Source organism: Brassica rapa, chromosome A03 (genome assembly GCF_000309985.2).
Source record: "Brassica rapa cultivar Chiifu-401-42 chromosome A03, CAAS_Brap_v3.01, whole genome shotgun sequence".
Classification (NCBI taxonomy): domain Eukaryota; kingdom Viridiplantae; phylum Streptophyta; class Magnoliopsida; order Brassicales; family Brassicaceae; genus Brassica; species Brassica rapa.
Window position 1 is genome coordinate 2,591,463 of NC_024797.2, and position 10,066 is coordinate 2,601,528.

The 10,066-nt window shown below is 38.1% G+C and overlaps 3 protein-coding genes across 4 annotated transcripts; 1 reads left to right on the forward strand and 2 right to left on the reverse strand.

Moving 5' to 3' along the window:
- Positions 1-20: 20 nt before the first annotated feature.
- LOC103856031 (agamous-like MADS-box protein AGL15) lies at positions 21-2,353 on the reverse strand. 2 transcript variants are annotated; one of them, XM_009133112.3, is made up of 8 exons: positions 1,718-2,353; positions 1,458-1,533; positions 1,307-1,374; positions 1,113-1,212; positions 981-1,022; positions 726-767; positions 467-633; positions 21-338 (listed from the first exon to the last, which is right to left on the reverse strand). In XM_009133112.3, exons 1-8 carry the CDS (start codon positions 1,897-1,899, stop codon positions 221-223), a joined length of 795 nt encoding a protein of 264 aa, XP_009131360.1. In that variant the 5' UTR covers positions 1,900-2,353; the 3' UTR covers positions 21-220. The 2 variants fall into 2 exon arrangements, with proteins under 2 accessions (XP_009131360.1, XP_009131359.1); XM_009133111.3 differs by having other exon boundaries at positions 1,715-2,353.
- Positions 2,354-2,602: 249 nt separating this feature from the next.
- On the reverse strand, positions 2,603-5,200 carry LOC103856032 (pheophytinase, chloroplastic). Its single transcript, XM_009133113.3, has 6 exons — positions 4,958-5,200; positions 4,133-4,786; positions 3,644-3,870; positions 3,368-3,559; positions 3,128-3,284; positions 2,603-3,052 (listed from the first exon to the last, which is right to left on the reverse strand). Exons 2-6 carry the CDS (start codon positions 4,766-4,768, stop codon positions 2,798-2,800), a joined length of 1,467 nt encoding a protein of 488 aa, XP_009131361.1. The 5' UTR covers positions 4,769-4,786; positions 4,958-5,200; the 3' UTR covers positions 2,603-2,797.
- A 312-nt stretch (positions 5,201-5,512) lies between these two features.
- Positions 5,513-7,417, forward strand: LOC103856033 (uncharacterized protein At5g39865). Its single transcript, XM_009133114.3, has 3 exons — positions 5,513-5,964; positions 6,062-6,101; positions 6,174-7,417. Exon 3 carries the CDS (start codon positions 6,196-6,198, stop codon positions 6,988-6,990), a length of 795 nt encoding a protein of 264 aa, XP_009131362.1. The 5' UTR covers positions 5,513-5,964; positions 6,062-6,101; positions 6,174-6,195; the 3' UTR covers positions 6,991-7,417.
- The last annotated feature ends 2,649 nt before the right edge of the window (positions 7,418-10,066 follow it).

Genomic DNA, 10,066 nt, shown 5'->3' on the forward strand with positions numbered 1-10,066 from the left:
TAATAAACACACAAAGTTAATTGTAAAAGATTATGGATATTAAACACTCTCAACTAAGCTAATAAAAGATAAAGGACAAAGAGTGAGGTTAGACGACATTCTCTTGTTTTCTTCAAGTATCACACTACAGAGGATACATAATGTACCTCACTTCCATATTTCGCAAAGGGCTAATCAGAGAACCTTTTGGGTTTTTTTTTTTTTTCAGATGAAATAGTTTCTAAACTAGACTGATCCTTTGTGCAGTTGCTCTGGTTGTGCTCGTTGTCACAGAATCACTTGATGGGCTCTCTCTGTCTCCTTCGTTCTTCCTTGTATCATGTGCTTCTCCCGGCAACCTTCAAGAAAACAACACATGTGAGAATTAATAAGTCCAATAGTGTTAATGCATATGTATACTAGAAGAGTACAAAAGGCTAACTATAGTGCAACCAATGGTAGCAAAAAGAGTTAAAAGAGCACATACCCTAGTTGCAAAGTTGTGTCTGAGTTGGTGTTCTGGAGGCTGCAGTTAATGTCGCCCAAGCAAGTGTTGCTTAAGAGTGAGTTCTTAGGATCTATAGCGAAGCATCTGATGTAGGATGGAGCATAGTGTTGGTTGATCGACGGGAGAAAACTCCTTAGTTCTTGAACCTATTTTCAAGAGAAGCTGATTAGAAGTAGTAAAAAGAAGACTTGGTGATGAGAGATGATACAACACAAATTATAAGAATGGTTTCGTTCACCTGTCTACGTAAGGTCTCGTTTTCCAGCTCTGCTCTCTGTTCCTGCAGAGTTTCAATGCTCTAGATGATCAACTATTGCATCATACGCAGTTAAGATAGCTAGCTACAACATGAACCCTCTCAAAGGATACAATAGGCAGCAAAGAGGGGACATGCATTCTTAAAACGGTTCATCAGAATCATGTGATCACATAAGCTTGCATGCTTAGAAGCTAATCAGGAAAAATCAAGTGTTTCATATAACTCAAGAGTTACCTTAAGCCGTGACTCTTCAAGTTGTTTAGTCAACAATAGTTCCTGAAATCACATAAACTTTTATTCAGAAAAATGCAAATATGTTTTTAATGAGAAAAGAAATGGGGAAGAGTGATATTACTAGTTTTTTACCTTTCGCTCTCTCACAGATATCAATGAGAAATTTAGTTGCTTCTCAAGGTGTTGCAGCTCTTTCAAGCTCAGAAGATTCAAGCGCTTACCCTGCATGTGTCTACAAACACACACAAAGACAAACCATATAAGACACACAAAAGTGGTGGATGGTTTGGGGAAAAAATAATATAAATTAGGATTGGGTTCCATACAAATGTTTCTCTTGAAGCATTGAGATCTCATCCTTTAAAAGGTCCACCTCTGTACACTCCTCCTGGTTCTAAACAAAGTTTTGATGCATCGAGACAAAACAGTCAAAAACACTTGAGTTGAGTCTAGGCAAAAACCACATGAGTTTCTAACCTCTGTTTTACAGTTAATCCCAGGAACATCTGAAGAGATCTGATAATTTCCGTATCTCAAAAGTGTTTTCTTCATGCTGAAAACCAAATGAGAAATTAGATCTAAGAAGCAAATGTGAGATTAATTAGGACTAATGAATCTAAACAAACATGCAAGAACCAGGTTAACCAAGAGCAAACACATTTTAACTCTCAGAAGCCATCAAACGTAGACATGCAAAAAGGAAAATGGAATCAAGAAAACGATTGATTAATTACCACCTAGTACTTGAGAACTCGAAGAGCTTGCCAGACTTGGAGAAGACAATGACGGCAACCTCAGCGTCACAAAGAACAGAGAGCTCATGAGCTTTCTTGAGCAAACCAGCACGCCTCTTGGAGAAGGTAACTTGCCTGCTATTCGCATTCTCAATCCTCTTTATCTCAATTTTTCCACGACCCATCTTCAAGCACAGAAGAGAAAAAAGAAGAAGAAAGAAAAGGAGTTTCAATCTCTCTTCTTCCCTAAAATGGATATTGAAACTCCTTTTTTGGGGTTACAATCTATAAAAGGAAGACATAAAGATTTGCTATATTTGGATGTAATATATAGAAGAGAGATTAGTACAAACTACAAAGAAACTTAACTGTGTTTGTGTTTGCATGAGCACTGTTTTGCGTGCTCCTCTCTCTCTCTCTTTTAGAGTATTTGCATGACACCTTTTCGCCACATTTAGAGGGTTTGCCAGTTCCTCTGGGACCCACGTTTCCTTTTGTTGCCATAACAGTTGAGATTCTTCTTCTTTTTTCCACTGTTTAAAAAAATATATTTATTGCTTTACCAATTGTCTTTTTTTATATTTCTTTTTATTCTGCCGACAAAAACAATATTTCTTTTTATTTATTTTACGCTAATATTAAAAAAAATGTACTTGATGTTTGACCACAAAAAAAATTGTACTTGATGTTGATGGTATAAATCAGAGCAAGACTAAAAAAAAAATCAGAGCAAGACTTGGTAAAAAAACAAATAACTAAACAAATAACAAATCAGTTGATTGATTTTTGTACAGAGCTAGAAAAAGTGAACACATAATTTTATCAACGAAGGAAAATATGATTTTGAAATGACTCAGAAATTTAAACGAACAAAGAATCCAGATCATATACTCTCAAACACAATTCTAATTCGTGCAGATCATATGATATAAGTAGGAAGATCATCTATACACAATTGTTTTTTTTTTCTTCAACGTTTTCATTTTGACCATTTAGAAATTTAATTCCATCAGACAACATTGTAGCACCACTGATTACAACTATCTACATTAGACAAGGCCAACATGTTCTGCTTGCTACTTTCTATACAGACCTCCCTCGAAGAACCCTTACTAAACTGGCTCTGAAGGCTTCTCCAACTCCACCCCAGAACGAATACTTTGACCCGTACAACCAAAGCTTCACTGACTTCTTCCAACCTTCTCCTCTCGGAAACTCCATCTCCCTAGCAATGCTGGACTGCTCCCAATCTTCTTCACCGTCTTCCAATAGCGGCAGCGCTTCAAAACCACCAGACTCCAGGTGCTTGATCCACCCGCGCATCAGATAGTTCACCACCTACTCAAAAGAGGTTCATTATTCATATCCACAGTTTTTTTTTTGAGAAAAGTTTTTGACTTGTTCATTTTGTACCTCAGGGACTTCATCGTGCGGGCAGTGACCCGCTGGGCTGATCTCGTAGTAAGGAGCGTTGGGCAATTCCTTCTTTATCTTCTTTCCCCATATTGGTCCCACCCATGGATCTTCTCTTCCATACATTAGACATATCTGAACATTGTTCTCCTTACACCTAGCAAACACAATCAAATAATAAGACCAAACATATAGAGGTTGAAAAACATATAGAACAAGAGAAACCAAGCTGTCTTATACCTAGATAAAGCTTCGGAGAAAGATAGTTCTCCACCAGGAGCAAACATGATCGACGCAAACGACGCTGCAGCAGCCGGGTGCTGCGTGATCTCCACAATACGTGAGAATACTTTATCCACATCGGTGGAATGGTCTTTGTAGACCTGTTTGAGTATCTCAGCTATGCTTTCAGGATCACTTATCTTTTGCCACCTGCCGATTCATAGAAGATATTACTCAGACTGTGCTAGAAAAATATTTACTTTGCAGGTAGGTAAGAAGAAGAGTTACACTTACACCAACTCTGTGAGTTTTTTAACTCTTGCCGGCAAAGGGAATGTTCCAGACCATGGAAAGAGACGTGCTAGCCGCGGGGATCTTACTGGATTAGGGAAGAAACCCCAGAAAGGTGTCGCGTTAAGCAACGTAACACCTTTCACCAGATGAGGATGGGTTGCTGCAAAGTAGAGAGCTACATATCCCCCAAGCGAGTTCCCTGCTATGTACACTGGCTCACCGATAACCTGTACAACAAAAACCACACACTCTTAACCACTCAGTAACTTATAGTTTCCAAGACAAAACACAACCTATAACCAAAGTTGATAAAGACCCCAAAGTAAAAAATTTGACAAATACTCCCTCTGTTTCATATTTCAATGCAGCTTTTTAATGACCAATTAAATACTATAACGTTTTTTATAATTGGTTTAATTTATTAATTAAATGCTACTTTTTAAAAAAATAACAACTTTCTTAAGAATAGTGGTAGAGAGTATTGTTTACCTCTTCTACAATATATTGAACTTGTTCCCTCCAGAGATCAAGAGAGTATACGAGTTGATCAGCCCATGGTTGAGCTTCATCACCAAACCCCCAAAACGGTTCACTATCTTCCAAGCCACTTGTTTCTTCAGATAAGGTACTAGTACTAGTAGTGGTAGTGGGATCTTGAGTGGGGAGAGACAAACCCTGTCCAACAAAATCAACCGCCCACACTCGATAATCCCTTCCCAAATCAGTAAGCTGCTTCTCGTAGTGAAACGAACCAACACCAAACCCAGGAAGAAACAACAACGCGGGAGCCTCCACGTTGCCACATCCAGATTTCTCGTAGTGTACCGTGAGGTTAGGCTTCCACTCGCAGTGAGAAGTAGTGATTCGAGCAGCTTCACCGTTTGATTGGTCAGGCAAACCAGGAATCAAAAGCTTTGATTTTGAGTCTCCTCGTCTGGCTAAACTCCCCAAGTCCTCATTCTCACCGACCACGTAACCATCTGAAGTTCCGTTTCGAATCACAAATCTTGATTTCTTGATCCCACCACCAGGTAACAAGATGTTCGATCTATTTGGGACCAATCTGTTACTACTCCAAGTCACAAGAGAACACTGAGGCAGGAGGTTCTGTGAGATTATCTCCATAACAAATAAAAAAATATCCTGTAACGAGACAAGTTTTATGGTTATGTTTGTATTTCAGATTTAAAATTCATCACATATAAAAAAAAATTGGAGTATAGCAATTCAAGTTTCGAGCAATCTTCGGTCGAATTGAAATTAAACACCACCCGATTCATCAACGAAGAAATTAAAGAGAGGTGTAGCTTGTACCTTCTTTCAGATTGCGGATGCTAGAAGCTTCATATGATGATGGGGTGTTTTCGCACGCTTTGGTAGAAATTAAAACCGTCGATTTTATTACAAGGACGGTGAGGAAAGAAGGTTAAAGAGTTTGCTTGCTTGTTGCATTGGTTAACGTTCGGTGCAAACCGACAACAACGTTTTTGTCGAGCTCTTATTATTTTCCAAGGATTCCAAAATTCGTGCTGGCCCTGGGCCTGGGGGTCTCATTTCTTCCACAATATGACACTTTTGCTAACTTGACAATACGAGGGGCAAGTGTCGCAACAAAAGCGTTTTGAGTTATTTGTTAGGTGGATTTTGTCACAAAACAATCTTACAACTACTATTTCAATCAAATTTAATTACTTTTACTTGTTTTGCTCATTATTTTCGCATGTTCTTCCAGTTGGCGTCCAAATAGATTCGATCTAGTGCGGTTTAGACGGGTAAGGCTATATTAAAACGATTGGTATAACTGTGGTTATGAATCTTCTAACAAACACAACCAATGATAACAGAAAAAAAAAAAACAATTAACACAACTCACCCTCAGTCTTTACTAACCTTTCTCTTTTCTTGTTACAACAACCATAGATAGATAATATGGTTACATATCCTAGGCCCAAATAAGAAGACCCATTACTAAACCCAACTATAAGACCGTATAATCCGGTTCGTCCAATACCGTTGACAATTTCGAATAAAGTTTTAAATACGCAAACCGCGTTTTTTTTTTAGTCCCATTTCTTCTCGTCAAGTAAAAACTAAAAAGAGAAAGATAATAATAATTGTGAAAAGATAATAATTTGTTTGACAGGAAAAAAAAATAAGAAAGAAAGAAAAGAAACAGAAAACTTCTTTTTGCTTTACAACGAAGGCAAAAGCCTAATTCAGAGCTCCTCCTCCTCCTCCACAATCTTCTTCTTCTCCACCAGAATCAAATCATCATCATCATCGTACATCATTCCATCGATTTATCTTTCTTTTGATCATAGGTATGACATCATTTCCTTGAAAACGTAGTGCCGATCGTTTACGACTCAAATCAGATAAACTGACATCGTTTTTTTAAAAAAAAAAATTTCTCTGCAGACGTTGAGCGGAATCATCAATTTCCATTTCTGATCGATCGGTGAGGATGCGATTGTTATCTTATAAGTCTTGAGATTCATCTATTTGATCGTAGGGTTTTTGATTCTGTTAGGTCATCGTTGATCGTGAATCAAATGGCGGGGTTAGAGAAAAACGCGGAGCTGAAGAAGACGAGTTTCTTCAGCAGGTCGATGACAACTCATCACGGGAGGCCAGTAGCTTCGTCCCTCAACCCTTCCCTGAACCGCACCACCTCCATCACCAAATACTACACCCCCGTTGAATCAGTCGGAAGCTCTCTCAAAGGCAAGGTCAAGGACCTTTGCAGATTATTCGAAGGCTCCAAATCCGTTAAACCATCCTCAACCGATCCTCCTCCTCAGAAGCATCAGAAATTAACCAAATCGGTTTTATCCGAATCGCGGTTATCTCCGTTCCTGAGCCTAAGCAACTCCGTGACTCGTCTCCCTGGTACGGAGGACAGGATCGTGGTGTTTTTCACGAGCTTGAGAGGGATCAGACGGACGTATGAGGATTGTTACTCCGTTAGGATGATCTTTAGAGGGTTTAGGGTTTGGATCGACGAGCGTGATGTCTCTATGGACGCTGCTTACAGGAAGGAGCTGCAGATTGCGATGGGGGAGAAGAGTAGTGTGTCGTTGCCTCAGGTTTTTATAATGGGGAAGTATGTTGGTGGTGCTGATGTGATTAAGAGCTTGTTTGAGATTGGTGAGCTTGCTAAGATTCTTAAGGCTTTCCCTGTGAGAGAGCCGGGGTTTGTGTGTCGGTGTTGTGGGGACGTAAGGTTTATTCCGTGTTTGAATTGTAGTGGGAGTAAGAAACTGTATGATGAGGATGAAGATAGGGTCAGGAGATGTCCGGATTGTAATGAGAATGGGTTGATACGGTGTCCTGATTGCTCTTCTTGAGGGGAAGAGAAGACAACCTGAAAAAGGAAAAGAAAAATAGAGATGTATTTTATTTTGTGTTGTGATGTGATGTGATGTAATGTAATCCATTGGTGTGTAGATCAAAGTGAATGATGATGATGCTGCAAGTATCTGAAAATCTCTTTTGGATCAGCAGCTACATTTCACTTTCGGCTTTTAAGGTTTGTTGTGGTCATCGGTATTGGGAATGCTGATGATCGTTGATTTAGATAATGTGTGTTTGCTTGCTACTGAGGACTAATGTAATTTGTGTTTGTCGAAATGTCTGAAAGGGGTAGTAAGCATTTCGGCTCTTGCGTGTCAATGTTGTGAAGAAACAACTCTTGTTCTTGTGATATGTATTTGAGTGTAGATACTTAGCGTGCTTATTGGTATTGTGTTTGATTGCGACCGTAATCGTCTTCTATATGATCCCTTAAGTTGTTCGCATGATAGTCTGTTCATGACAGCTTGGTAAGAACTGAGAAGTGTTCTACAATCACACGCCTCGATCTTGTCTGCTTGTTTGCTAGAGATTTATGAACTCGGTTCTTACAATGTCGAGAGTTATTGCGCATACATTTCCAAAATGGCCCAACTGTTATCTTTCGTTAAGCCCAATGTTTGATCCTTGAAACGGAAAGTAAGTTCCACTCTTGAAAAGCCTACATGTAATAGTGATGATGAGCCCATCCAATGTTTCGTTTATTAACACAAGACAGCATTTCAAGACCAAGCCCAAGATAATACTAACAAGCCCAATACTATGATGTAAACCCATGTGTGATAGGGTTTCTTGCAAGTGAGTTAGTAGTAGTATAAATAGAGTTGTTATGTAATGAATAAGGTAATTTTGCTGCCGTGAAAGGCAGCCCCTCTTATCCTTAATGAAATATCAGTTCAAGTTCTTGTGTTCTTGGTGACAAAGCTAAAGCCTTTTCCTTTCTTTACTTCTTGTTCAATAAAGCTTTAATAAGCTATTTCAATATCTCTATTTCTATCTCTTATAAGCATCAATCTATCTTAGTTTCAAAACTCTCACATGGTATCAGAGCTTCAGTCGATTCATGGGTCTTATATTTTTTTTTTTTTTCTAGAGCTTCCGCCTACTGTCTGAAACAAGGAAAGAAAAGCTTTGTCTTTTCAGTCAAGCCTCTACTCCTTTTATAGTTCAAAGTCCGTGTCTGAAGAACAAAAAAAAAAAAAGGTTTTGTTTCTCTTCAACGACAAAACAAAACCAGAAGGGACAGAGAAGAATAAAGACATAGTCAGCTTCTTCATCACTTATCCACGGTATTTTCTATGTTCTTTTCTCATGAGACAGAACAAAGGATAAAAAAAAAAAAAAAAAAGGAAATTTGTGTGTTGGGTTGAGTTGCTGGCTAGTTTAGATTCTGAGGTTAAGATAGGTTGGGAAAAGGAACGCTGAACTAAGTATGCTTGTTTTGGGTTGATAACAATTAAATTGTGGCTGCAAGTTCCTGGTTTTCAAGAAGGCACACAAGGTGCTTGATAAAATGCCACAAAGAAAATTAGAATGGTTCAGCGGTAGTTTATAGTTGGCTAATGGATAGGAGTTAGCAAGGATAGCTTGTGGGGACATTCCCATTTGCTTGGTGATGGATACAGAGGAACCAAGAATTGTGTGATGAACAATGGTGAAAGAATACCTCTGAGAGACTATACTAAACTCTCCAAGTCAAAGATACCTCTGAGGGAGTCATGATAGATCTCCAAGTATACACCAAAAGTTGTCATCTGGTTCAGAAGTCTACTGTATGATCATCTTCGACTGATGCCTCCTCCAAAGCCAAATTCATGTGGATTCAAACTTGTCAGCTTTGTGTTCACCCGCTGCCAAGTTTGCGGGGGAGTATTAACACAAGACAGCATTTCAAGACCAAGCCCAAGATAATACTAACAAGCCCAATACTATGATGTAAACCCATGTGTGATAGGGTTTCTTGCAAGTGAGTTAGTAGTAGTATAAATAGAGTTGTTATGTAATGAATAAGGTAATTTTGCTGCCGTGAAAGGCAGCCCCTCTTATCCTTAATGAAATATCAGTTCAAGTTCTTGTGTTCTTGGTGACAAAGCTAAAGCCTTTTCCTTTCTTTACTTCTTGTTCAATAAAGCTTTAATAAGCTATTTCAATATCTCTATTTCTATCTCTTATAAGCATCAATCTATCTTAGTTTCAAAACTCTCACATCGTTTCCCTGCTGCCATCCCTTGCAGTTGAGCCAATGCTCAGTCTGATATTTTCATTTTAAGTTTCCGCAATGCATTCGAGAATTTTTTCAAAGCAAAATTTCAAATAATTCGAAAGATGAATTAAAATTTAAAACCGTATAGATGTTGTGAAAAATGTATTTTTCTTTTCTTTTTTAAAACTGACATTACCGTCTCACAAGAAACGATTATACACAGATAAAAAGCTAATTTACTTATCGTAAAAATGTCGTTTTTGGAAAAGAGAAAAATTTGTTATAAACTTAAAATGGTCGTTTTGCATTTGATCCTTTTTACTCAGCTAATCCAAATATCCAATATATAAATATCAGTTTTTCTTTCGGCACGAGGAAATCCTCTTTACGTTAGAATTAGCATATTTCCTATCTTTTATAGTTTAGTCAGAGTTGACGGTTATAGATATATTGTTTTTCACGCAACGCTTTCCACTTTAGTCACAAGCTTACGTGAACAGTTGAGCTACTGTAGGTATCTTCTTTACTCACGCATCTTCCTCCAGTTTAATGCACACCTTAATTTACTATCCACTAGATATATAACTTTACTAGCTTTTCGTTTTTTGAAAATCATACTATCTCTTCTATCCACAAAATTACATTCATGGTGGTATAGGTTGGGATATAATTTCCACGCAAAAGAATTTTGATCGGGTAACTATTCCAATTTCCAAGTTGACAATGTCAAGTAAGTTTTACGTCGAACACTACATCAACATATATATATATATACGGCCGTCGAGCATAGGAAACCATGTCAAAGTCTCTGCTGGATAATTAAAAAATTAAAAATATTTTTTTTTAAATAGTGTAGACGATAGGGTATA

What these genes read in the sequence shown, in the direction of transcription:
- LOC103856031 (XM_009133111.3), bottom strand. Translation starts at nt 1,899, where the DNA reads ATGGGTCGTGGAAAAATTGAGATAAAGAGGATTGAGAATGCGAATAGC. An exon ending in ATGCTTCAAGAGAAACATTT is followed by an intron (nt 1,213 to 1,306) that starts GTATGGAACCCA and finishes GTGTGTTTGTAG; the next exon opens with ACACATGCAGGGTAAGCGCT. An exon ending in TATCTGTGAGAGAGCGAAAG is followed by an intron (nt 1,023 to 1,112) that starts GTAAAAAACTAG and finishes ATGTGATTTCAG; the next exon opens with GAACTATTGTTGACTAAACA.
- LOC103856032 (XM_009133113.3), bottom strand. Translation starts at nt 4,768, where the DNA reads ATGGAGATAATCTCACAGAACCTCCTGCCTCAGTGTTCTCTTGTGACT. An exon ending in TTCTCCGAAGCTTTATCTAG is followed by an intron (nt 3,285 to 3,367) that starts GTATAAGACAGC and finishes TGTGTTTGCTAG; the next exon opens with GTGTAAGGAGAACAATGTTC. An exon ending in CGCACGATGAAGTCCCTGAG is followed by an intron (nt 3,053 to 3,127) that starts GTACAAAATGAA and finishes TCTTTTGAGTAG; the next exon opens with GTGGTGAACTATCTGATGCG.
- LOC103856033 (XM_009133114.3), top strand. Translation starts at nt 6,196, where the DNA reads ATGGCGGGGTTAGAGAAAAACGCGGAGCTGAAGAAGACGAGTTTCTTC.